Source organism: Daphnia magna, linkage group LG1 (assembly GCF_020631705.1).
Source record: "Daphnia magna isolate NIES linkage group LG1, ASM2063170v1.1, whole genome shotgun sequence".
Taxonomy (NCBI): domain Eukaryota; kingdom Metazoa; phylum Arthropoda; class Branchiopoda; order Diplostraca; family Daphniidae; genus Daphnia; species Daphnia magna.
The window spans coordinates 4570052-4594949 of NC_059182.1; the positions used below are offsets into that span (position 1 = coordinate 4570052).

At 42.0% G+C, this 24898-nt stretch overlaps 4 protein-coding genes across 8 annotated transcripts; 2 read left to right on the top strand and 2 right to left on the bottom strand.

Annotated features, from left to right (window-relative positions):
• The first annotated feature begins 654 nt into the window (after positions 1 to 654).
• On the top strand, positions 655 to 2056 carry LOC116930217 (NADH dehydrogenase [ubiquinone] 1 alpha subcomplex assembly factor 3). Of its 2 annotated transcripts, none has more exons than XM_032937612.2 (6): positions 655 to 771; positions 845 to 987; positions 1051 to 1171; positions 1255 to 1292; positions 1506 to 1612; positions 1682 to 2056. In XM_032937612.2, the coding sequence occupies exons 2-6, from the start codon at positions 938 to 940 to the stop codon at positions 1942 to 1944; spliced, it is 579 nt and encodes a 192-aa protein (XP_032793503.2). In that variant the 5' UTR covers positions 655 to 771; positions 845 to 937; the 3' UTR covers positions 1945 to 2056. The 2 variants fall into 2 exon arrangements, with proteins under 2 accessions (XP_032793503.2, XP_032793505.2); XM_032937614.2 differs by having other exon boundaries at positions 755 to 771; positions 845 to 959; positions 1036 to 1171.
• Positions 2040 to 7356, bottom strand: LOC116930215. 2 transcript variants are annotated; one of them, XM_032937609.2, is made up of 11 exons: positions 7238 to 7356; positions 7083 to 7169; positions 6779 to 7020; positions 6465 to 6637; positions 6194 to 6383; positions 5903 to 6111; positions 5571 to 5826; positions 4377 to 5509; positions 4073 to 4311; positions 2540 to 3996; positions 2040 to 2455 (listed from the first exon to the last, which is right to left on the bottom strand). In XM_032937609.2, the coding sequence occupies exons 3-11, from the start codon at positions 7011 to 7013 to the stop codon at positions 2388 to 2390; spliced, it is 3960 nt and encodes a 1319-aa protein (XP_032793500.2). In that variant the 5' UTR covers positions 7014 to 7020; positions 7083 to 7169; positions 7238 to 7356; the 3' UTR covers positions 2040 to 2387. The 2 variants fall into 2 exon arrangements, with proteins under 2 accessions (XP_032793500.2, XP_045024153.1); XM_045168218.1 differs by lacking the exon at positions 7238 to 7356 and having other exon boundaries at positions 7083 to 7231.
• A 1035-nt stretch (positions 7357 to 8391) lies between these two features.
• LOC116930216 (protein N-terminal asparagine amidohydrolase) lies at positions 8392 to 12342 on the bottom strand. Of its 2 annotated transcripts, none has more exons than XM_032937611.2 (8): positions 12109 to 12342; positions 10338 to 10527; positions 10043 to 10108; positions 9724 to 9906; positions 9541 to 9648; positions 9353 to 9453; positions 9182 to 9274; positions 8392 to 9086 (listed from the first exon to the last, which is right to left on the bottom strand). In XM_032937611.2, the coding sequence occupies exons 2-8, from the start codon at positions 10522 to 10524 to the stop codon at positions 8895 to 8897; spliced, it is 930 nt and encodes a 309-aa protein (XP_032793502.1). In that variant the 5' UTR covers positions 10525 to 10527; positions 12109 to 12342; the 3' UTR covers positions 8392 to 8894. The 2 variants fall into 2 exon arrangements, with proteins under 2 accessions (XP_032793502.1, XP_032793501.1); XM_032937610.2 differs by having other exon boundaries at positions 10043 to 10111.
• Positions 12343 to 17655: 5313 nt separating this feature from the next.
• LOC116930214 (host cell factor 1) lies at positions 17656 to 24011 on the top strand. Of its 2 annotated transcripts, none has more exons than XM_045168576.1 (8): positions 17656 to 17889; positions 18603 to 19196; positions 19269 to 20200; positions 20270 to 20687; positions 20752 to 21198; positions 21279 to 22825; positions 22896 to 23085; positions 23146 to 24011. In XM_045168576.1, exons 1-8 carry the CDS (start codon positions 17721 to 17723, stop codon positions 23250 to 23252), a joined length of 4404 nt encoding a protein of 1467 aa, XP_045024511.1. In that variant the 5' UTR covers positions 17656 to 17720; the 3' UTR covers positions 23253 to 24011. The 2 variants fall into 2 exon arrangements, with proteins under 2 accessions (XP_045024511.1, XP_045024512.1); XM_045168577.1 differs by lacking the exon at positions 17656 to 17889 and adding an exon at positions 18154 to 18532.
• The last annotated feature ends 887 nt before the right edge of the window (positions 24012 to 24898 follow it).

A 24898-nucleotide genomic window follows, 5' to 3' on the forward strand; every position in this document is an offset into this window, starting at 1 on the left:
AATACATTTTCTTAAGTACTGATGTTTTGGATAATTTGTAAATTTTCTTATTTCGGTCTTATAGCGGTGCTATAAGGGTCTTATCGGGGATGGCAATGAGCACCGAAATCACCGCACCGAAAAAAATTATCCCCGCACAGAATCGATGAAAAAGCTCCCCGATCAACGTGGGGCCGAGCAGGGGGAGAGAAAATTACAATCCGATCGAAACTTCTCTTCAATCAGAAAATCCATCCAAAACCCATTTTTTTTTTCCTTTCAATACTTGAAGCTTTTTATTGCTTTAACAAATTTTCAAAATATTAGCATAAAATCTAGCAACAAAGGTAATAGGTTGAGTGTTCGATTAATTGTAAAATTGAAAGTAAAGTTAGTTTTAGTTTTTTTTTCATTGATTTTTCTTTCATTCTATATATTTTCGTTTCGGTATCTTGTATTTTATTTGACTATATAGACTGTATTATTTTTTTTGTGACGTGTTTCTTTCTGTGCAGACAAAACTGGCGGGCTCCTTTGCCCGCCGTTTCTCTACATCCTTTTTGTCTGCTCGAAGTAACGTCTAAAATTATATTAGTCGTTTATGGTAATAAATTACGTCTGTACGTTTGTGATCCATTGATGGGGTTTGGATACTGGTGGGACGTGTTGTTTTTTTTTATCCACGAAAAAATATTAGATATCGCACTATTTCTGTCTGCTACGAAGCATCTGTGCTGTGCATGTGTTCCTGTTTTCTTTGGAAATTATAAATTCCGTCAATCCGTCAATAAGGTGTTATCTAACTTTTAAGTTCAGTGTTTACTCATAAAATAACTGGGCATTGTTTTCAATTTCTATGATATAGAACTATTGTATTTTAAAGTTGCTAGTTCGCTCGAACAATCCTACCATCGGAATATCGGATCAATAATTACTCATCGGCATACATTACTAAAAAATGACAAGCTTACTTCGCAAATGTAATACGTTATGCAACCAACTGTTAAAGTATTTAATCTAGAATTTTTCTATTGTGTATATTTTGCTTTCAACAAGGCTTTGAAAATGTAGGGGTTGCACATCACATTTTACAGTTGTGCCACGAAGATGGCTTAATGATACGGACAAATCCACCATGACCATTGTGAATCAAGATACAAGTTTGGGCATTTTGATCAATTCCTATAGCAGGGTAAGATTTTGATGACTAACAAAAAGAAAAAAAAAAACTTTAATGGATGTATTCCATCATGAATTTATCACTTATCCAAACAGGCAGGCTTCAGACTTAGCAACGGAATGATGGCAATTGGGTATTTATTTATTTTATTCATAAAATGTTTATGAAGAAGCAAGTTTATTATATTTTTGTCTGATAGAATGTTTCTGTATACAGTTATTACTATGTAATCTACTGAATTTAGATGTTGTCAGTTCATTCCTCTACTTAAGTTTATTTTTTTTTTTATTACTGTATATATTTTTTTTTTTCATTTATTCCAACACATAATCCTGACGTGAATTAGGCCAATAGCAATATTTCCGAAATCGGTTCTGAGCTGGGATGTCAACACTGCTGAAGACATCAACGAGGAATCGCTATCGCTATTTTACACTTTGGAGCCAAAAATTGGTAAGATAACTGCTTTCGCATTCTCCTCACAAAGTTTAAGCAAGCATTTTTTTCTCCCCTGAAATATAGATATACTTGTGATTGGGGTAGGTAATCCTGGTCAACAAGTTAGCTCCAAAATAATTCAATATATGAAAGAAAAACACATCAGCCTGGAAATTTCTCCAACTGAAACAGCGTGCGCAACCTACAACTTCCTCAATGCTGAAGGACGATGTGTCGCCGGTGCCCTCATTCCTCCAACACAATATCGAATAAGTGAGGATGATATCGCGTCAACCAAGCGAAGAAACCGAGATATGATGAAAGTAGATGACTTTCCGATCGTCTAATAACTTAAAACATTTGTAGAACATTATCGGGTGTACATAAATCGAAAAATTATTCGATTTGCTACATTTTCTCTCACGAAAAGCTGAAAATAATATAGCCGTTAGACACATGGTTTATTGCAAGAAAGCCCTTTAATTACAATCGGACAAATTATTATTTTAGAAACAATTCTAGCAGGGAAGGCTAATTTATTCACAGTACAAGGTAAATGTCATGAACATGCTGTCGCGAGAAATTTTGTTGCAAAAGGCTCTATAGGGAAAAGATTCTGTACAATGTAAAACAATTTAGCTAGTCATATTTTATGGAAGTTAAGGACGTTGATATAATTGCATAACTGTTACTGATCGGATTTTAAAAGGCCACCTGTGAACTGAATGATTGCGAAGGCATTTTAAGATTAGGTGTACGGCCGACTGAGTTGCCCAAAGTTATTGCTTCATCACAGATAATGCTGTTTCTTTCGCGCATACGAAGTTGCTTCTGACGGGTTCATCATTGTTGCTCCATCTGCAAGGGTTAATCGGGAAAAAAAAAAAAATGGTCAGTACAGCGATTCACTGAATTCTGTTCCAATCGAGTTCTGTTACCCACCTGATTGTTTTGCAAAGCTAGATTCACGTTCCACTTTCGACTGTGAAGCCGCGACGGCGGGCAATTCTCCTCCGCCATCTTTTCCGTCACTCAGTTGAGCAAGCTTCGTTTTAAAACTGGCAGCGGTAGCATGAAACTTCCCTAATGCTTTGCTCAACGCTTTGTTTGCTGCAGTGGTGGGTGAGGAAGAACCACCAGTAGAAGTCCCTCTAGCCGATGAATTTTCAGCGGCCGCCATCACGGCGGCCACGGCGTCAACATCAATACCCGGAAGGGCAGCTGACGAAAAGGTCCGCGTCGGAATCGGAGGGCCTTTAGGGAATGCAACCATGGTAGGAAGCTGTGATGCACTGGTTACTTGTCGCTTGGAACGTGGAGGGGCAACGGGTTGAGACACCTTGGCTTGGGTGACGTGCTTCACCGGTGGCGGTGCCTTGTACTCTGGTGGCATTCTCCGCTGAACTTGGGGCGATGCTTTGATCAAACTGACGGCGCTGGTTGAAGCAATGGCTGTTACTTCCTTCGACACGGACGGCATCTTGACATAAAATTTGGTTGGATACGGAGGAGGTGGCCGAAACGCTGGAGCTTTCGGCTCAGCCTTGGTAACGGGAAGCGAGGCTACCGGCTGTGGCTCTGATTTTGGAGAAATTTTTGTAATCGATACATTAGATGTAGCGGGCTGTTGGGTCGCATCAGTTGCACTCGGAGAAGATCTACACGGTCCTACTGCTGCACTAAAAGAAGGCGCGATGGGCGGCGAAGGGGCCGACGGAGTTATTTTGATTGGAATGGGTGAAATTAGGCCAGGCGACGGGGTATTCAAAATAGAGGAAGGCGCGGGAACGAAGAATTGCGAAGAGCTTGGACTGGTAGGCGAAGGGACATCTTTTCGGGACACAGGTAATTGTGGGTTAAGGCGCAAAGGATTGAGCGTGGATGGCGAAGAAGGGCTGACTCTTTGAAGGGTAGGCGGTATTGACAAAGTCGGAAGAACGAAAGCCTCCGACTTGGCGGTTTCTTCTTTGTTTCGGTTTGCACGTTCCACCAGTTCCTGTAACTCGCTCAACACACGATCGGGATGTAAACGGGGACTGGATGGATTCTCTGCGTGAGTCAGAAAGTTGTAAGTCGGCATCGGTATGACGACTGGAGACGGTTGCCTTGGTTCGCCTTCCGAATGAGCATTCTGCAACTCGTTGAGTAACAGCCGAATTTCATCCGATTTCTGAACGAAAACAGAATCTTTCGTCTCCAGACCTGCGGCGGTATCCGTGTTTTCAACAGCTGTTTCGGATGCGGGGACACCGGCAGCAGATTTTTTCGAACTCAACCAGATAGCTTCGTATTCGTGAATCTTTCTGCCGGATCGACTCTTTGCTGCTTCTTCATCGTCAAATTGCATGACCTTGTCAAAGCTTTCCAAAACAGCATAATTCTCTTCGCCAGTTTCCCTTCTAAAAGCAAGAAGAATAAAAATGTGAGTGTAACATTTCAATCGTCTATGACTTAAAATATGTTCTTCAAACTCACGACAAAGACGATGCGGATGATTCCTGGTGATCCGGATGTTGCACGACAGCGTTTTTAAAACTATGCCTCCTCTCCTTCAACGGCTGATTCTTGTGTTTCTTCACATGGGGCGTAGATCTTTGATGCTTCTCTTCAACCGACGGCAACATGTCGCTTCCATCACCATGCATGAGATACGCCTGGCAGTCATGCAGCAACTGACGGGTATCGCTGTCCAGTTTCGTCGTATTCGCTACTTCCTGTCATAGTAATGATGAAAATTCTTAGTTTTAGCAATAACGTGAAAGATTTTGGACGTGTATACCTGGTTGCGCATCAGAACGTTGACGTAAGTCGGCGTAATCTTGTTTTCGACAACCCCGCGATCGAGCGAGCCGCAAGTCGTTGGCGATCCAGGGAACGAGGTGGGTTTCGCAAAGCGTTGTTCTTTCCCTCGATCCAGGCTGCTAGTCGCCAAAGGTAACGAGGTTTCATAATTGATACATCGGTCCGGAGGCGGTTTTCGGACATGTTTCGCCGTGCTCTCCGCTACCGATTGATACAGTTTATCTTTGGAAGATATGTAAGTGACAGATGGTGTCTTGCTAAGGACTACACCACAAGTCGCAGGAACGATAACCTCTCGGGCAGCTGCTGACTCTAGAGTTTGGGATGTTGTAGGTATTTCGCACTCGTTCGAATCCGACCGAATGTCAAAGCCTCTGTACACTTTCATAGATTTGCTTCGCTTTACAGGAAGGGAGGGTTTCTCGTCCAGATTCTTTTCCGCATTTGAGGCGGAGAGAAGTTGAGTTTCTTTATTGGTTGTCGACGGAGGAAACCCGTTGAGGCCATCCAATTCCGGGCCAAGGGCCACCGTCAGTTTCTTGGAAGAGTAATATTCATTCGCTTCTTTTTTCGTCTTCTCCGTTAATGGAAGCGGATGATCATCTTCGAGAGAGCGATAGAATTTAGGACCTTCTCGAAGACGAAATGAACTGGCTTTCCGAGTGCACGCAATGTTCGCTTTCTTTTCCGTGCGCGGCTCGGAGTGAGATTTCTCGAAGAATGCACGAATCTTCAATATGCTAGACTTCCGTGTCAGACCAGACTTGGGCGAAGCTTTCGGTTTTAAAACTTCTTCCTCCTCTTTTAAACTATCATTGGTTGGATCCGTGTCGGAAGACTTGAGCAGGGTACGTTCAAGGCTTGTAAGCGGACTCGATTCTTTTGAGCTGCTTTCACTACTGCCAACATAAACTGTTTTCTTTGCGTCACCGGGATTGGAAACGGGTGATCCTTGTCCCGATGAAGTTCCCCCAGACTTTTTCTTTTTGTCTGGCAATGGAGGGGCCGAGTTGATTGGCGTCAGGTTAGACTGGAATTGCAGAACAGGCCAAGGAATTTGATCAACAGGCTCTTCGTGACAAACGTCATCTTCTTCGTTCACTTCCAAAACTAAAAGTACATGAATTACGTGACTGAATGACTACCATGTCGTGATGACATTTTTACTTACCAGTTGGATTCACTTTCACGAAAATTGTTTCGTAGCTAGGGTCAATGCGAATTTCTTGCGGTGGGCAAATCAATGGATGGCCATTAACATCCAAGTTTTCGTACGGATGCGCATCAATCATCTTTAGTTGTTCAATAAAAAGTTCTCGCAGAGCTCGATGCACCAGAATATACTGATCTTTGGTTTGAACCATTGCTACACGTTGACGGCGCATATCGGAAATCAGTTCGAATAAACTGAAGTTTTCCATTAATTTCTATAAGGAGCATTAACAAGACAAAAGCATAAATAAATCTTATAACCCTCGTGAGTTTACTAATGTTCATGCGTACCCCAGCGCGGAGCAGGCCCCAGACGTAATCGATTGCACAAATGGTACCAGTCCGCCCGCATCCCGCCGAACAATGGATCAATAACGGAAGGGTCTCCGAGGCTTGGCAATCACGAATTAACCGCACCATGTCAAGCAACGGTCGGACCAAAGCCGGAACACCATGATCTGGCCACGCCCAATAATGGAACTGTACAACGGTTCTCGTAACTGCAAGGAGTAAAACGTTAACATACCGGTTAACTTGAAAAAAAAACAAAAAAAAACAACAAAACAAATCAATAAATATTACTTGTTTCTCCGGTCGCATTAACATAAATAAGTTCCATCGTCCTGAGATTAAAATCATTGCACATACGTCTTGATTTCAAAAGCTTGACGGTGTATGGCCCGTATGATCTAGTTTCTTTATCACTCTCTGCCCAATAACACTCACATTTGTGTTTTCCCGACTCTTCTTCATTGCAAGCCATGATTATCACCTAATTAAAATATTAAGGGGTTAATTGAAGTTAAATTGACAGGTAGTTATTTGAAATTGGATGTAAGTAGGAATTATTTACCTGAACATCACACTCAACTACCATTCTCCAGAAATCTGTGACCGTATGAACTAAAGGACCTTGGCTAGCTATGTAAGCCTGGGAACCACTGGCCCCTCGTATGTAGTTTGCATTGACATAATCACTCCCTGGGATTCCAGCTATTTCACTTAGAATAACTCTTGTACAATCAACTAGAACAATGTAAATAGAATTAGTTTAAAAGAAACAGTGAAAATTCATAAATACCTACAATGTCAGTCAATTTTTTAAAACTTATTTGGAAGTTAAATGATAAACTGGTTGTTTTTTTTTAGCAACATCAATGTACTTACATGGTAATATATCTTTATATCTGTTTTTTCTTCTGTTAACCTCTTTTTCACCCTCCTTGCATGAATACATGGAGAGCCCTTTCAGGCTCTCACTCAAGAGTTTAAGCTCTTGGAATTCTTTATCATACTGATCATCTCCTCCATTTTTCCTCTTCTCCAGTGTTTCGACATGGTTAAGAAAGTTTTGTAGCACTGTCCTCAGAGGTGCTCGCTCTCCATTCCCACCCGCTTTCATTATCGATCTAAAAATACGGGCATAATTTTAGTCTTTAATCACCACAGCTATCCGTTCATGTTTGTTTACCTGGATTGGATTCCGCGTCAACAGGTGAACAACTGATGAATCACAACCCATGGATCGTGCACTGAGAATGCAGTAGGTCAATAACAGCTGGAAATTTCATCAACAACAAACTGTTAAGAACGGTGTTTAGCAAATCAAACAATTACGTCAACTACCTAAACTACGTTTCCTTTTAACTATTAATCAGCCGCCATAGTTATGTCTAAGTGTCACTTGCTACTAAAAGGCCTGTTTCTTTGTATGGAATCAAGTACGAACTAAGAACAGCATGCTTCTCCTAGAGAGACATCTAGCGTTTTCGTGAACAAACTCCTTATAGACCATTGTGAAATAGTTTAAAATAGAAAGAAATAGCATTATTATTAACCTCCTTACAGATATTATGAAAACTTAGAATAAAATTCCATCTGATCGTTTCTTCCATTCCTTCTATGGATCAAACTTTCGAAAAATACCTTTACATGGAAATAATGAAAAGATAGGTGGCACAACTTGTAGCCATTGCTCAATGCTAACTGCTCGAATGGGTTAACCTCTCAAACATTGGAATGCAACAGAAAACTGGTAAGGCCTTGACAAATTTAGTGGATCTGGTATGGCAATAGTCATGCACCAAGAATATTGTAGACGGCAGGTGAGCAGCGTACTTGGAATCTGAAATTTGCAGTTATTTTTTTTTTATCCTTAATTCTTATCATTGCATGCGTAATCGAGCATTTCATCGTAAAGCGGCTCTACTAATTAAAAATAGCTTGGATTATCCCTGGGAAATAGGCGTGGCTCCTTCGAAATTTTTGTTGTCTTCGTGGGCTGTTCGTAGGTTAGCCACCCGGTGGCGGTTTAATGTCTTAGAAAACTTTCCATTACTTTCCCAAAAGCTTGCCACACAAACAAATAAAATTTGTCATCTGAACTACACCCTTAATGTCAACTGTTTTCGTTGGTTGGCAATTTTAGCCAACATCAGGAGCACTTCATAAATAACCTGGCATGGGTTGCATTTGTACTATGATGTGTACTAAGTAGCAATGACAGCATTTGGAATGTGGGAGGGAAAAAATAAGCATGCTGGTGGCTTCGGCTATGTTTAGGTTTTGAAATGCTTGACTCTATTTTGTTTTACTTTTTGCCCAACTAATCAAATAAAAAAAACAGAAAAAACAAGTTTTCCTTTTTGAATGATTGAATCTTCTACAGCCAGCGAACACAATTTATCTCTTGAATCGGGTGTAAGAATCATGCACGCCATGATTTATTTTTTTTTCTTTACTGGGCTGACACATTTTCCGACAAAAACACTATTATTGAGTAAAATGAAATTATTTGTTTATTTTTTCTATTCGGATAAAATCGATTCAAATTTTAAAAAAAAGTGAACAGGCTATAAAACCTTTGTTTGGTTATAATAAAATGACATAGACCCTCTATGATAAACAATGCATTGCCCATACGATGTAGATATGTGTACAATTCGTCAGTGATCAGCAAATGCCAAGACCATCACGAATGAATATAAAAACAAAAACGTGCTTTAAAGTGAAGCCTTTCTCAGCACTTTGACGTTACACACGCCAATCACCGTTTAGAAGGACATCTTGAGCTTTTTGAGAAGCCCAGATTTGAAAAACAAATAAAAAACCTTCATGTGATTTTTAATTGCCGAAATTATTGACGAAATAAAGTGTTTCTAACACTTTGTTTCTCTCGGTCGTAAGAATGCTTTTCTTTTTCTAAGCAATTCGTTTAAAAAAAATGTCTTCCCTCTCTTGATCTAGCGTATTTGTTTATCTTTGTGGTCGATCTTTGGTTGTTTTAGTAACGCATATGCACCCAAGCTCCAGATTCATCCCTCCGGAAGTATCTTGGCCGGTTATCTTGAAAGACTGTCACTGCTGGGAACGGATGATCCCGCATGTACTTTAAGGCCGTCCTTATCTTGCTGGCGAAATGAGGCAATTCCACTTCAGGTGCGGTAGACAATTGTGAGACGATAAAATCGTCAGTCTGCAATTGGTCAAGAATAGGAATTCCCGCAAAATGAGTCAATTTTACTTGCGTGTTAAAGGAAAAAAAACAAAACACAATGATTACGTGTTTACCTGTTCCAACCACAAGTTTACACCACGTAGCGGTTGGTAGTGATAAGGCCCGACACGCATCACACCCAGAGTGCAATCATACATATCCATCAGCTAAACAAATAATTAGAGATACTGTAAAATAACGAATATTGTTTGGATTTTGTTCATGATTGATTGCAGAAGCGTTACATGAGAGGATCCCGTCAATTGGCGGGCCGATCGCAATGCCATGTCCGGTCCTTTATCGGGAAAGGTGGCGTGAAATATCTCTCCCGTTTTGACATTGAAGCCTGGGAAGTTGAGAGAAGAGAAACATTTTTCATTTTGAAAACTTGTTCAAAATATATAGCCTGCAGATCGTTAGAAACATCACATACCAACTCCGTAGATGATTGGCCAAGCTAATCCACCGCGGATGGTAGTGTTCATTTCACCGATGCAGGCAAAAACTAGATCGATTTCGACAGGCTCTTTGTGAAACGCATCTACAAACAAAACAAAAAGAAAATCGAAATAGAATAACATGAACTGATTAGTGCTACACGATATTCAAAACTCACGCAAAAGGCTAATGACAAGACGTTCAGAATATCCCCTAGGATCCATGTAACCACCTACAAGATGCAGCTCTATCCGACCGTTTGCGTAACCCAGTGAGACTTCTTGTATTCGCGATATTAACGGCGTGATGCCGCTCTCTTGGTCAGCTCCATCAACATGAGCCATGCAAGTCGCTCCCGAACCTGTCATCAAGAATTCCAAAAATCAGTAAGACTCATCTGATAGTATAGCTTATCTAAATGATTTGAAAATGTTGACAGCGACAGCATTGCATTTTAATAGTTATAATGGTTGTCGAAAAAGATAAAACTCGTATACCGGTATGACGTAAAATGACGACGATGCACGTGCTGCAATCATCCGTTCCCAAGAGTGAAACATTTTCTGCTTACGGGAAAAATATGAAATAGAAGAAAACAAAAAGGAACTCATTATTATCGATGACTATGAATAAGAAATTATTTTAGAAAAGTCTGTAATTATTCGAAACATATGTATATATATTAGAGTCTATACTGTATAGATCATGAGTCTATTAGGAAGAAGGACAAAAGGGAGTGGATGCTTTAAGAATGACTTCCGGACTGGCGGATGGGTAACACGTGTTTCTTACTGTCTTGCGGAAGAGTGACGGCGAACTCTCGTTGATGGAGATAGAGCAGACCGATGGGCGAAACCACTTTGGGCGGGAGAGAGGCCACGTGAGCGGCAGCTTCCTTGAGATGTGGCGCCGCATGGAACAAGTTCCTCGAGTCGATGGAAGCCTCGTCGAGCACTACTCCACCCAATACAAGCACCATTTTCTATAATGAAGCGAATATACGTATAGTCTTTTTAGTTCATCCCAAACATATATAGGCAACACTGATTTCCGCTCCATCATGTTTCACATTTGTACATGGGTTATATAGCCTATTATATAAGCAAACCCACCGGATTCATTAGACCATTTTCTATACTGACCAATAAGAAAATGAACTAAATTTGCGCAGCCACGCGATTATGATCGTTTTTTTTTCAACACTTTCTTATGGTAGGCCTAACGGTGAGAAATAGAGGAATTCAACACTTGGTTAACACATACAATTCGATACTAGTGATAATCAGCTACATATAATCTGAAGATAAGATTTTGATTTTTAACACTAGCAACAGGTCCGGTTTAGGGAAGAATCGATAGTCTATATATAAGAAAAGGGCTGACAAGCCAAGCTGTTTTCCCTCGAAATACGATCACTTTGACCATATTTTGAAGGGTGTTCTTATCTATAGTCAGTATATATTTACGTATTCCTCACATTTCCCCCTTTTTTTTCTCTCTCTCTCTCTCTATCTATCTCTCTTCTGTTTGCCTCTTTCTCGGCCACAAGTTCTTTGAAATCGCTGTGACTGTCCCCCCTCCCAATTTCGTTTCTGACCAGCCCTTTAAATACGTATAGTATATGCAAAACACATATCTGTCTTGTGTCTCTATTTCTTACTAAACACTCCTTTGAAAAAAAAAAAGGAGGGGGGGTTGTGTCCAGGAAAAAAAAAGAAAACGAAAACCAAAAAGAGGAAGTTCTGTCTTCATCATTTTTTGGGGGTTTTACATCGCCATCTGCCCAATGTTTGGAGCCCAACCATTCGAATCGGAAACGTTTCACGTTATCTTGTTTTTGTTTTCTGTTTACGATTCGTGTATGCGCGCGCTGCACGAAACGGACGTAAGCAAAACACATGCGAAGAGTTCAAAAGGAAGTTGAGATTGCCACGAGCGATGTTAAAAGAAATCAGATGAAGAAAGAAAGAAGAAAACAAAAAACAAAAACAAGAAACTGGTGCATCATTTACGACCGTTCGGCGTGCCGCACGATGGGGTGGTTTTCATCGAGAAAGTTCCGTCTGTCGTTAAATTGCCTCATTGATTGGAATTTGGCCGCGGAAATGTGATCTTATTAAAAACTCAACAGTCAAATCCTTTGATAAGCTTTAATAAGCAGCGATCGTCATCCTCTCCTTGTCCTGTTTAAACAGCCCACCCGATGATGTTCAATAGGACAAGTCGTTCTTTTCTTTTTCTCCTATTTTTAACGATCAGAAATATATGAGCAAATGACGACTATGGATATTTTCTTTCATTCGCCACAAGGAAAAAGAAACGACGAGCTTCAAACGAAACGAATGCCGCCTTCGTCCACATTTCTTCTTTTCTTTTTAAATGACTAAACCAAAAAAAAATTGAGAATTTTTGGGTGGTTTTCTTCTTTCTAATAGACATCGCACATGACAGGTAAATTCGCTACTGGAAACAATCTTAAATTTTGGTAATCTATAATGAAAGACCTATACTGAACTGGTGCGATATAATACACAAATCAACCAATAAAAAAAATGTTTCTTACTTTAATCACAGATTATTATGTGAGCGTCAATCCGTTGTTTTTCTAGCGTGTCTTCAGGTCTTCCTCATCGCTCGGCGTTAAAATGTTAGTATTTTTGTTTTTACAAATTTTTTTAAAATTCAAAATAGTATAGCAGGTCCTCCGTTATTCGTCACTGAAAATCGAGTGTAAATAAATCCTGATGCGCTGTGATGCTTCGACGTCGAGGATGGACCCACGACTAAATCCGAGGTACGAAACGAGCAAATCTCATAAGCCACTTGAAGTCAGCCGCTAGGCAATAGTCATCGTCAAGACTAAAATCGCCTATTCTATAGCCCCCCCCCCCTCCCTCCCTCCCTAAAAAAAATCGGACAATTTCCCCTATGTTTTTAATAGCCACTTTTTAGTTGTCTTGACGCGCAGTTGAGCTTCTTCTTCGGCAGCAGGAAAGACGAGAAGACTGTGCGAGCAAGTCAGCGAGCAGCAGAAGAAGAAGAAGGCGTTGAAACTGGCGATGAGGTGGGTGGGGACTAAGGGCATTCGGAGCTAAGAAACATCACGATGGGCGGCAAAATCAGCGCTTACACTCCACACAGAAAAAAACAACAAAAAAAGAGAAGACACTCCTCAGAAAAGTATAATAAACGCGTCTATTAAGACGCGATGCGAACCACTTCCAACAGAGCACATCAGTTTAATTGTTCTCTTTCACAAATCCGAACTGTGTCGGACACTTTCTTCATCATTTCCTGGGCCCAATGTGTCCGTGACCTCACCCTCATTAAACAAATCAACATGTGGATGGGCAACGAGAAACACATCGCGATCGTGTTCGTGATACAAGCGCCGCTCAATGCCATATAACCTATACGAAGCATTACAGCACGTTATGCTGATTAGCGTTCAGCGATCTCATTAGTTAATCATGTTCCGTCGGTGTGTGTAATTTGAAAGGAAAGAAACAACTTTATGGAGTTATGGGATTGGGTTAGCATCAAAATAAATGCATTTGTTTCTTTCTTTGAAACTGCATTGTTCAGTATAGACTTCTATGTACTTTCGAAGAATGTATATTCTGGCAGCTCTTTGAATCCATTTGTCATCACTTATCGCAAATGTGGATCGCTTGGCATTTGAAAAGAGCTTCTACAACGACGTTTGATATTCTGTTTGTCAAAATCAGAAAAGGATGTAGACGAAAGAACTATTAATTTTGACATCCTTTTATAAAGAAAAACTGATAACCTCAGACTGGAACCCGCGGCTGCAGGTCGCCTAAAACATTTGTTGCTTCTTAGACCTACATATATAACCATATCAATCAAGTTTCGATGGCCTTTCGTTGATGTATTTAGTCCCATTGTCGTTTATATCAACTGAAACGGATCTCGTCTAAGTCGATTTCGAGACCACACAGCTTCGTTCCCCATCTCGATCTCTTTTCTTCTCGATATTATTATATAGTTATGTAATATAGGTCTATTTATATACTAAAACTGGGGCTTTATTGATCTCCGGCACGGCTTGTTTTGTTTTGTTTGCGAAAAGCCATAAATCTGTGTGAGATGATGGCAAATCAGGCCAGCTTTATTGTTTTTGTTTTTTTGAATAAGTAATTATCAATAGGTGAATGAGTCGAATATATGTTTCACAAAAAATACAAAAAGAAAGCCCATATCTATTCAGTCGATTCTTTTCATATTTTCTTCCTATTCTTTATAAACCTCCATTCACTCTTTTTCTTATACACAATGGGATTTTCGAATAGCTATATAATATACAGAGGATTGTTTGTGTTTTTGCCTAATACACAAAGCAACCTCCTTCGCTTTTCTCTGTTGCCGAGTCTCGATTTTTTTCTTTTTCTTTTCTTTCTGTCTCTATATGCGTTTATTTTTCTCCGTGTCGGGTCTTTTCCGCGTCGGACGGTGGGAAAATGCCTAAAGGCTTTTACCTTGTGGTTACGGGTTCATTTTATGGTTCAGGCCCTAAAGGAGATTAGTCATAAAGTCAAACAAGCAACTCTGATCATATTCCTCTTTTTTTTTTTTCTTCCTCTTTTGCTGCTCTTTATCCTCCTAATACATGATGATGATGCCTATACGGAGTCGGATAAAATCTATTTTAAAAATCTACATCTACTATATGGAAACGTTTGACGGTTCTTTTCAAATGGATCAGTCAAGTTGTGACACACTGCTGCTCAAAAAGATTGCACAGTATTATACATGTTCTTCTCTTTTTCATTGTTTCGCTTTTCAAACCAAGGTGATCAATGACATCATTTTGAAACATAGAAAATATACAAAATCAATGGGATTCCTATATATTTTTTGTCTTTAGATAGAATCTAATGATGTTATACCAGTCCTCGTGAAACTGTACAGGCATGGGAGGAAGAGTCAGAACGTATAGCGGAGCCATGAGGTCGTAACACTGGTAGCTCTTTTCTTCGCCTTGAGGAACGTGTGAGAAGTTCAGTGGTGGCTTAAAACAGCAAAAAGACGGAACAGCAATTTTGTTTTTTTCAAGTAACCAACAGCCTCACGATCCTCACCTTGTTGTTCTCCGTGCCTCTCGTATATACAAGGAGACACCGTGCGGCAGAAAAAAAAAGGGCGATCGTACTTTGATTATTGTCGGAGAGAAGAGTGCAGCAGGAAGCCAATTATAGCCCAGCTGCTGCGGTTGTCAGTGGGCATGGCCTCGAGCTGATACTTTTAACTCAAGAGCCTGCATGCTCCATAAGTATAATTCGGGCTTAGCTTTATAACATGCAGTATTTATATATATATACTGCGCCTTGGTTGACAGTTCTTCAGGTTCCTTCACAAAAAGAAAAGAAAATAATGTTGGATTAGCTTCGAGGGCATGCGCGCTAGAAGGGAATAATGTTTCTTTCAAATGAGTGTGCCGGTGTTCTTCTATCCGAGTTGCCGGTGAATGAGTGGAAGTAGCCAGTTGTCAAGGCAGGTCGTGACATCTGAGAAGAAGGTCGGACTTGAACAGTGATGTAGAGGCAACGTCACGCACGTCGGAGGAAATGTATCGAATTAATGGTCTACAATGTCACGCGGATATACCGCAGAAATGGACGAACGCCCCTCATCCTCTATAAATGAGCGGCAGTGGCTGCCTCAAGCGACCTCGAAAATATTCGATTGATGTATCAAATCAAATTCAACGTGATTTTAATATCGTAATAGGGACCCATATTTTAAGTTTTATTCCAATAAAAAGATCATCAGTGATCTTGATAAGAAGAAATTAAAAGAATTAATTAGGCTACCACTGTTAGCTCTTTAGCTCTTGTCGTCACTAGATCTATAGGTTAAATTCGTCTTATAAAATAATTAAATTGTACATTTGGGAAATACACATGATGTGCAATCAACTTTAGACTTTTTTTTTTTAATTAAAATCTTTTCGAGTGCTGCACATGAAAGCCTATACTATACAGCAACCAGGATAATGGATGGTGGTCCAATCATGTAGACAGCAGCACGGGAGTGCGCTTCCTTATTTCGTGAACCAAACGTGCCTAGCGTGCGATGACTCTGGAAGTTGGGGCTCAAAGTTCTCTCACCAAAGGTCATTACGTGTTGAAAAGGCCACAGCACATTTGAAAGTTGCGACGCATTTCCGCCAAGTTCAACATTCTCCAAGCCACTGAACCACATTTCGGGAGGGACGATTCTTTGATATAAGAAACAGCACGTGCATTTTGAACATTTGGCACGTTGGAAATCCTTCTTTATTTTTCACAGGCAGTCAGTTTATAGTTATAGATAACTGACCCCACACTTGAATGTATATTTTATCAGATAAGAATCAAATACTCCACTTGCATATCACTAACATGTTGATGTGCAACTGCAGCACAGAACAGATTCGTCAAAAATTACAGTCAGTGTTGTATAATAGACCGGTAAATAAACAAACCTGAATTCCCGCCATTTGGAAGCTGTTAGGGTCTACATAGCGTAGGTCTATACGTTTAAAAGGATATCATGTGTAGGCTATATAAGATGTTGCAAAAGCATTCTTCATGTTCACGTTGCGACAGTAGATCGACTGCTTTTTTCGTGACCAAAGATATAACTGACACTCTCAGTAATGGAATAAGAATAAATTCAAAGGTTCATCCAATAATATAATAGCATTTAAAGATGCCGTTGGAAGCCTGGAATAGCATTAAAACCCTTGGGCAAGAGTGCCATCTACGTATTAATATACACAGTAGAAATGGTGGAGATAATATAGTAGTGTACATTTTGTTCTTAAAGAGAGGAGGAATGGGCCAGTAATTGCAGGAAACGAGTGATTACGAGCTTTATACTCAGAAACTGGAACTCCCACCTCATCTTCTTACCACTTCTTTTTTAAATATATATAAAAAAGGAAGAAATAACATTTGTCTTCACGTGATTTTAAAAGTCAAAGTCAAACTAGTACTATCTTAGTTAACGCTAAAGTAAATTTTCTTTGTTTACGCAATGCAAAGTTTAACTTACAGGGTGCTAGCACAATTATAACTTCAGTCAGAATCGGATGGTTTCACAAACTTTCTATTTGTAAATAAGATTGCACTAGAGTTTGTATACGGATAAATTCTTTCTAGCCCAGAACGCACACGTTGGAATCACCAACTTTTGCTAATATTCATCCTAGTGATCGTTTAAACTGCTGTGTGTGTGTAATCAGCGAAATTGGAATTATTATTTTTTTAACACGGGTAGACCTATCACTTTGCCAAGCATCGGTTTGAGAGGAATAGAATTTGTTAGAATTGAAAAGCGAACGAAGCGCCATAGCGGTTGGCTTGTGCATCGCATGATGTCTAGTGGGACACGTATTGTGACAAAGTTACAAAATATGGTCATAGCTGCATTTTGTGTATCGTAATTCACTTCGAAAACGTTGACCAGCTGTGCAAGTGTGTATGAAAAAATATGGTCCGCAACCCTGCGTCTAGAAATCGGCCCTGATTGGCTGTAATCGGGGTCCACGCCGTGGACCCCGATGAGCTCATCCCCGCCGTCAATCGGGGATGAGCTGGGTAACCACATCATCAACGGGGCGGGGCGGAAATCGGGCGCCCAGAAAGTCCCAACGCCATTTTTGAAGATGATGGCATAAATGGCACCATATTTGATAGTTGCATGAAATAAAATTTCCGCTTGTATTTTTTCCCTTCTCTCTCAAACAAAAACGTACGATTTCTCCAACGAAGATTATCAAGTTTTGGGTAACGAATCGGGGTGAAATCAGGGGTTTATAATCGGGGAGTGCGATCCGATTTTGGTTGTGTAATCGATCAATTACACAAGGAAATTAAATTCAGTAAAAGTACGTCCGTGTATCATTCGCTTTTCTGTAAAAGGGTTTAATTCTGGTAAAAAACAGGTGTCCCATATCCTAAAAAGCCCCATCCCGATCGGCAAAAAGCTCCCCGATTGCGCGGGGCGGGGCCAATCCCCTATACGAGTCATATGCGCTGCGCATTTCACTCTTTCCCCCCCATCTGGCAACGTTGAACGTTTGTTATTGCTTGCCACCGCGGATTGAAGCCGAAGGAAACCGAAACGAAACGCCAGTTGGCTAGTAGTGGATAAAAAAGTGATGGAATAATGGCGGCTCCCATCAGTCCCATGTTAAAGTGGAAAAAAATTGCTAATCCGGCTGGTCCGAACCCTCGGCCACGCCATGGACACCGTGCGATTTCGATAAAAGATTTAATGATCGTCTTTGGTGGCGGTAACGAAGGAATAGTGGATGAATTACACGTCTACAATACCAGTAAGTACATCTGCCTCTTACAATCGTTGTACCGCTCCCGCCATTTCGGCTTCCCGCCAATCACAATCGCTTGTTTTTTCTCGTTCCTTTTCAAGATATTAAACGTATCGTTTTAATTAGTTATATTTGTGCATTTTTCGAATGAATTAAGTAGAACAAGTTATTCTAGAGTGAACAGTTTGCGATAATAACATATCAATGACAATCGTAGCTATTGTTATGGAAACTCTTGAGTTCAAGATGGCGGCCTCCTTGAACTGTAGCCTAATTCAGATATTTATTCATAAAAAAATATATTCTGGATTTGTAGAGCTCTTCTCTTTATTTCGTTTTTAAAGGCAATTTTTTCCTCTCCTGTTTAGTGTTTTATCTTGAGCAAATGTTAACGTTAAAATGCTAAATCGGTTCAGCTTCGTCTACCGGCGTCAGACGCCACTGCTTTGACAGTTGATGTTTACAGCCCCAACCCGCCATATTGGTTCGGGTTTTCGTTGGTTCTGTTTAGCTCTATCCATATGCGGTCAAGAGCGTACTATTGTGCGCAACATTCAAAATGATTTCATTTCTGGTTTTGGAAGTACTCGTGTCGAAGCCAATTTCTGTTGAACATAATCAGAATCAAAGGCTTAATAGTTAGAAAATGGTGTTTCTATTGATTGAATTACCAAATGTGTTAAAGTTTTGAACTGACACCAAATTTTTTTCTCTCTTAGCAACCAACCAGTGGTTTGTCCCACCAGTGAAAGGTGACATACCCCCAGGATGTGCAGCATATGGATTTGTAGTGGATGGTACCAGGATTCTGGTGTTTGGTGGTATGGTTGAGTATGGAAAGTACTCAAATGAGCTATATGAGCTCCAGGCTAGCCGATGGGAATGGCGTCGTCTCAAAGCGAAAGCTCCAGATAATTCCTCAGCCCCATGTCCACGTTTGGGCCACAGTTTTACTATCCATGGAAATCGAGTCTTCCTTTTCGGTGGTCTGGCCAACGATAGTGAAGATCCAAAGAATAACATCCCTAGGTACTTAAATGATCTTTACATTCTTCATATCACCCCTACTGGACAAAAAGAATACTGGGAATTGCCTGTCACTTTTGGTGAGCCTCCTTCACCACGAGAATCTCACACTGCTGTCACATTCAATCGAGATGGAACAAGCCCTAAGTTGATTATATACGGAGGAATGAGTGGTTGCCGATTAGGGGATCTGCACATTTTGGATGTCAATACTATGTCATGGACTAAACCTGTAGTGAATGGCGCCCCGCCCCTTCCAAGATCTTTACACAGTGCTACACTGATTGGTAAATATATAAATATAAAAAAATTGTATATTTGTGCATTCCCATTTTCAATATTTGTCTTAAAATAAATAGGTCACCAGATGTACGTATTTGGTGGTTGGGTGCCGTTGGTAATGGATGATATGAAAATGCCAACGCATGAGAAAGAATGGAAATGTACCAACACATTGGCATGCCTCGACCTGAATTCAATGACTTGGGAGCCGTTAACTATGGAAGTTTACGACGAATCAGTTCCCCGTGCCCGAGCTGGTCATTGCGCTGTTGGCATTCACACTCGTCTATACGTATGGTCAGGACGTGATGGCTATAGGAAAGCTTGGAATAACCAAGTGTGCTGTAAAGATCTCTGGTTTTTGGAGACCGAAAAACCACCAGCACCCGGTCGGGTTCAGCTTGTACGCGCTTCTACCAATAGCCTGGAAGTCTGCTGGGGTGTAGTGCCAACCGCGGAAGCATACCTCTTACAGATCCAGAAATACGAAGTGCCACCTGCTGGAGCTACTCCTGCTTCCGGAGCTGACGCTGCCTCTCCAGCTCCAGCCCCCACCCCCAGCACGCCGTCTACACCTAATACTCCTTCTACACCAGTTCGTGCTCCGGGATCACTACACCCATCTACTGTCAGACAAGTCACACCACAGGGAACGCCAATTGGTGTCGGTAGAGGTGGCAATATCGTCCGAGTTCGAGCCCCCGTAGGTGGTCAAACGATTCGCGTTCTTGGGCCCAGCGGACAAACACAGATTATCCGCGCTGGAGTTAACCCCAACCAGCCAGGAATGTCTGGCATTCAGGCCTTAGCAGCTGCCGCCGCCCAGACGCAACGATTACCTACTCCCACAAGCTCAGCAACAGGCGTCCGAATGGTGCAGCCAACTCTTCTGACGTCTCAGGGTGTACGTGTAACTCCTGTTCCGGGCAGTGTGAGTGGTGCACAAACGGTTCGACTGAGTAGCGGTGCAACCATACTCAAAGCTGGTACCACACTTCAGGGATTACAGGTAAAAGACAGTTTGCATTTTCAATTCAAATACTAAAGAAAATGTTAACCATGAACTTTGGTTTTTCAGACTATTCAGACGGCAGGTGGCAAGCAAATCATATTGCAAAAATCGGGCGCTGCGGGTGTTGGAGGCCAGCCACAGATCGTTACCCTGGTGAAAACAAGTCAAGGTATGACTGTTGCAACTGTTCCGAAAGGCATGAGCCTTGTTCAAGCAAAACCGGGCACAACGGGTGGCGTGACCACAGTACAAGGTTCACCCAAAGGTATACCACAGGGTGCTACCATTGTGAAGTTGGTTGGCCAAGGTCAGGCGGGCGCTAAAGGAACTGCCACCTTGCTCCAAGCCGGGCAGCAGGTATCTGCAGGAACCCTGATGACTGTTGGCGGTAAGCAACAGATGGTTACGACCCAGAATATCGGGGGTAAGCAAACAATTGTCATTACCCGACCAGGCGGACAAGGCACAGCTATTAAACAGCAAGGTATTCATTCGTCGGCTTTCAAATAAGTTATGTTATGTTACTAAACGAAGTGTTTTTGAATCAGGGGGGCAACAAGTAATCGTTGTATCATCAGCCGGTGGAATGCGGACCGTGCAAGCCACTGCTACTGTTCAAGCCGGCGGTCAAGCTGGAACGCAAACAGTGAATGTTTTACCTACCACAGGGCAAGTCACTACCGGACCTGGTGGTGTCAAAATGATAGTCGTTTCTCAGGGTGTCGTCACCTCATCGACTTCATCTTCCAGTACAAGCACAGCTGGAGCTGGCGGGACAAAAACTATTTCTATACCCGCTGGAGCCCTTCAGAAGACGATGACACTTGCAAGGGCAGGAGGACCTCAGGGGCAAGTAATTACTCTGCCCGGTGGCCAGACGTTGGTGGGGTCTGGTCAACAGACCATCACCCTGGGGGGAAAGCCGGTAACGGTTCAAGTGTCAACGGCTCCCGGTGGACAAAAAACAGTCACTTTAGTCACCAGCCAAGGAACAGGTATTCATTATTTTGGAAATTAAATTCTTTTCCGAAAAAAAAAAAAAAATTCTGAACGAACATTTTAACGCGTTACGTAGGTGCCATTCCCGCCAACGTTGCCAAATTGCTTTCAGCGGGAGGAGGCCAATCGAAAGTCGTATTGGTACCCCAGAGCACGGTGACTACCACTGCTGCTATTAGTACGCAACCGGAAACTGTGTCCAGCACTCAGTCGACTCCTTCGGCTACATTGAGTTTATCAGACGGACCAGCCACAACTGATGCCGCTTTGGCAGCTCTTGCCGCAGAAGCCGGCTTAATAGATCCACCATTGACTGAAGAAGCCGAAGCTGCATCAGCCGTGGCGACTAGTGACGCTGCTGCGATACCTGTTAGCATCGAAAATGAAGACGCCTTGCAGCTTCTTGCTGGAATGAGTGCCGAAATGGTCGATGCTAACCCTGTCGTAGATGTAGCTGCGGCTACAGCGGCGGCTACAGCGGCAACTCCGGCGGTAACTCCGGCGGTAACTCCGGCAGCAACTCCGGCAGCAACTCCGGCAGCAACTCCGGCAGTAACTCCGGCAGCAACTCCGGCAGAAACACCTTTGACTACCAACAGTGTTCCGGACAGTACCGACGTTCCCATTGCACCAACAGCTAGTGCTTTGGATGTAACACCCGCTTCGCTAATGGAACCGAATGCCGAGAGCATTATTGGCGAGAAGGCTCCTTCGGAAAACGACGACGCAATTTTAGCCAACGCTGCTATTCGTCCGGCAGAAACAGATCTTGCGGTTTCGAATGTCGCGGTACCTGAAACGAATCCAACAAATGAACTTGCCAATGAGCCTGTGGACGGAGCAGCCGTTCCTTGCGACTCGGAGCCCACTTTGCCTAAGGAAGAAAAGGCCGAGCTGCCTGCAGTTGCGGAGATTAAAGATGATACTAAAGAGGAAACCGCAATTCCTAGCCAACCAGAAGCGGTCGAAGCTGAGTCTCCAAAACCAATCGCGGTCCCAGACTCGCCAGTGAAAGTAGCGAAACCAGTCGTAGAAGCGGATTCTCCGAACGTTGCCACACCGAAGAAATTGGAAGCTGACCAATCAGCTATGGATACGGAACCATCAGACCCACTATCCACTTTGGCGTCCGCGGCGGTCATCAAAGCGGAAGCTATTGTTGGCAAATCAGAGGCTGCGTCCAACGGGATCAAACAAGAAGAACCAAAGATCGACTTGAAAAAAATCGACGGTATTTGGTTCGATGTTGGCCTCGTCAAGGGCACGACGTCAACTGTTCAACATTTCCTATTGCCGTCAAGCGGTGGAGGACTTGAAGACCGGATAGATCACGAGACGGTAACTCTCCAGCCTGACGCGGAGTCGGCCATGAAAAAGCTTGAACTTCAACCGGGTACAGCGTACAAATTTCGAGTAGCCGGTGTGAACTCTTGTGGAAGAGGAACGTGGAGTGAAGTTTCGGCTTTCAAAACTTGCCTCCCTGGATTCCCAGGTGCGCCGTCGGCAATAAAAATTTCCAAGTCACCTGAGGGCGCGCATCTTTCTTGGGAGCCCCCTCAGAGTACCGCTGGAGAAATTACGGAATACTCTGTCTACCTAGCGGTGAAAGGAACTTCAGCTCAGGTTTGTCGTCATTGCTGTTTTCTTGAAAGCGCACATCACCACTTATTTCATTTTTATTTACCGTTAACAGTCTGTAAGTGGACCATCTCAATTGGCATTTGTTCGCGTGTATTGTGGGCCTTCCTCGCAGTGTACCGTACCCAACGCGTCGTTGTCGTCAGCGCATATTGACACAACGACGAAACCCGCCATCATTTTCCGCATTGCGGCCCGAAATGAAAAAGGATACGGACCGGCTACGCAAGTTAGATGGTTGCAAGGTACGTAAAAGTAAATTGTTTCTCGTTAAAATGATCTCATGGTGTGCTTCTAAATATTAGATTCGAGTACTGCCCCAACTCCGGCGAAGGGCGCCGTCAAGCGGGGATCTGAGACTTCCAAATCGGCTACGGCAGCCGCTACCAAGCGATCACGAGCCGATGATTAGAAAGAACTTTCAGAGTTTTTAAATTTTTTTAAAGAATGAGAACGACAGCATCAACATATTAAAGGAGAACTGTTACCTGGCGTCATCCACATTTATATTCGTTCATCAGTGTACGTTTAAAAGGGTTGAAGTGCAGATTGTTGCTTTTGCGTGTTATTACCCCCTTTGTCGGAAATGATTCGGTTTTTACGCCTGTACCCCATCTATTCATCATTGATTTGATCATTGTCATTTGTCATTACAAAAAGAAACGGCGTCCCCCCCCCCCCATTAATTGTCGTGCGGATTGTGAAAAAGTTATGGCTGTTTTTGTTTCTAAGAGCTTCGTGCCGGGAATCACCTGTTCCTCTTCTTAGAATCTAACAGCTTTGTCCTGCGGTTTTTCCTTCAACAAATTTTCATTGGTTTTCATGAAAATATTATTTTGCAACCTTTCGAAGTTTCTTTTACTCTGAAAAGTTATTCGCTAGAGTCGACTGTTGAGGAAAAGCCGTTTAATTTGCCGGTTCTCGATTCTCATTCAAGACCTAATGCACACTATCCTTATCCATCTCGTCGCATTGCAGTAACGTCAGCCCTCATCTGTCTATTCGAATACACTAAACATTTCTAGAAAAGGTGACTCATGTCATTGCCATCTGTCACTATGCTACTATCGCACTATTCTTTATCATTTGATCATCACTGAGTTCTTGTATTGACATTTGAACATTTGGGACTGAAACCTTTTCTAAATAAAAAGCATGTTTGACATCGGAACAAGTGAAAATTTTTATGGAATCGAAAACGAGCACAAAGTGGACAGCTGAAATGGAATTAAAAATAAACACTAAAGAAACGCAATATGGTAAATATTAAATTAGGCTGATCATGTGTTGTCTTAATTAGTTTAGCAGAATGTTTGTGGCTGCCGCTAGATGGCATCTAACTTGAAAATACTCAACGGCTCCCGATATATGGGCGTCGCTAGATGGCATCTAAAATACTCAACGGCTCCCGATATTTAAGAAGTTCCAGATAGCCTTGGAGAAAAAAAATCATACATTAGAACACAAAATCGAACGCTGATTTCGATTAAGTAATTGGTTTTCTTGTTAACTCAGCCGCTTGAAAAATAACAGAATAGCATCCAAATTTTATTTTTCGTATTTTACGTTTATTCAAAAAGTATTAGGCTAATTGAAAAATAAACTAGATTTCCGTGATTGTCATTCAATTTCCCGATAGGGATTCTATCAAAACTCGCATTTCCCAACCCCCTGATACAGGCACCCTTACCCTTCTACAACGACCGGTGGATCGACCGACACTTTTTCTGATACTTTACCCCAGAGATGGCGCTGATGGCGCGGCGATTTCAGGGGTGTCCGCACTAATCTTTCGTTCGTTTTTTTTTTTAGATGCTGACATGCTGTGCCGCTGAGATTGGTCTCCATTTGTAGAGGAAATAACGCAGCAGCTCCCGGTCGAGTCCCCGTTTTTATCGGCTGAACGACGAAGGAGTGTGGAGCAGTTTAGTCAGCCAACTCGAGTCGATTTCAGGGTCTCGTACGTATCCTTTATACGTTTTCTTATTTTAGATGCTGCGTCGCAAAACTTGACGTCGTGTTGTAGAGGAGATAACGCGGAGATTAACGAAGGGGTCC

Excerpts from the sequence above, each read along its gene's own strand:
- LOC116930217 (XM_032937612.2), top strand. The coding sequence starts at position 938 with ATGACAAGCTTACTTCGCAAATGTAATACGTTATGCAACCAACTGTTA. Across the intron at positions 1,293-1,505 it reads AACGGAATGATGGCAATTGG|GCCAATAGCAATATTTCCGA; the intron begins GTATTTATTTAT and ends GACGTGAATTAG. Across the intron at positions 1,613-1,681 it reads CACTTTGGAGCCAAAAATTG|ATATACTTGTGATTGGGGTA; the intron begins GTAAGATAACTG and ends CCTGAAATATAG.
- LOC116930215 (XM_032937609.2), bottom strand. The coding sequence starts at position 7,013 with ATGAAAGCGGGTGGGAATGGAGAGCGAGCACCTCTGAGGACAGTGCTA. Across the intron at positions 5,827-5,902 it reads GGGGCCTGCTCCGCGCTGGG|AAATTAATGGAAAACTTCAG; the intron begins GTACGCATGAAC and ends TGCTCCTTATAG. Across the intron at positions 3,997-4,072 it reads TCATCCGCATCGTCTTTGTC|AAGGGAAACTGGCGAAGAGA; the intron begins GTGAGTTTGAAG and ends TCTTGCTTTTAG.
- LOC116930216 (XM_032937610.2), bottom strand. The coding sequence starts at position 10,524 with ATGGTGCTTGTATTGGGTGGAGTAGTGCTCGACGAGGCTTCCATCGAC. Across the intron at positions 9,907-10,042 it reads CGTCATTTTACGTCATACCG|GTTCGGGAGCGACTTGCATG; the intron begins GTATACGAGTTT and ends TCTTGATGACAG. Across the intron at positions 9,649-9,723 it reads TCTTGTCATTAGCCTTTTGC|ATGCGTTTCACAAAGAGCCT; the intron begins GTGAGTTTTGAA and ends TTTTGTTTGTAG.
- LOC116930214 (XM_045168576.1), top strand. The coding sequence starts at position 17,721 with ATGGCGGCTCCCATCAGTCCCATGTTAAAGTGGAAAAAAATTGCTAAT. Across the intron at positions 19,197-19,268 it reads ACACAGTGCTACACTGATTG|GTCACCAGATGTACGTATTT; the intron begins GTAAATATATAA and ends TAAAATAAATAG. Across the intron at positions 20,201-20,269 it reads CCACACTTCAGGGATTACAG|ACTATTCAGACGGCAGGTGG; the intron begins GTAAAAGACAGT and ends TTGGTTTTTCAG.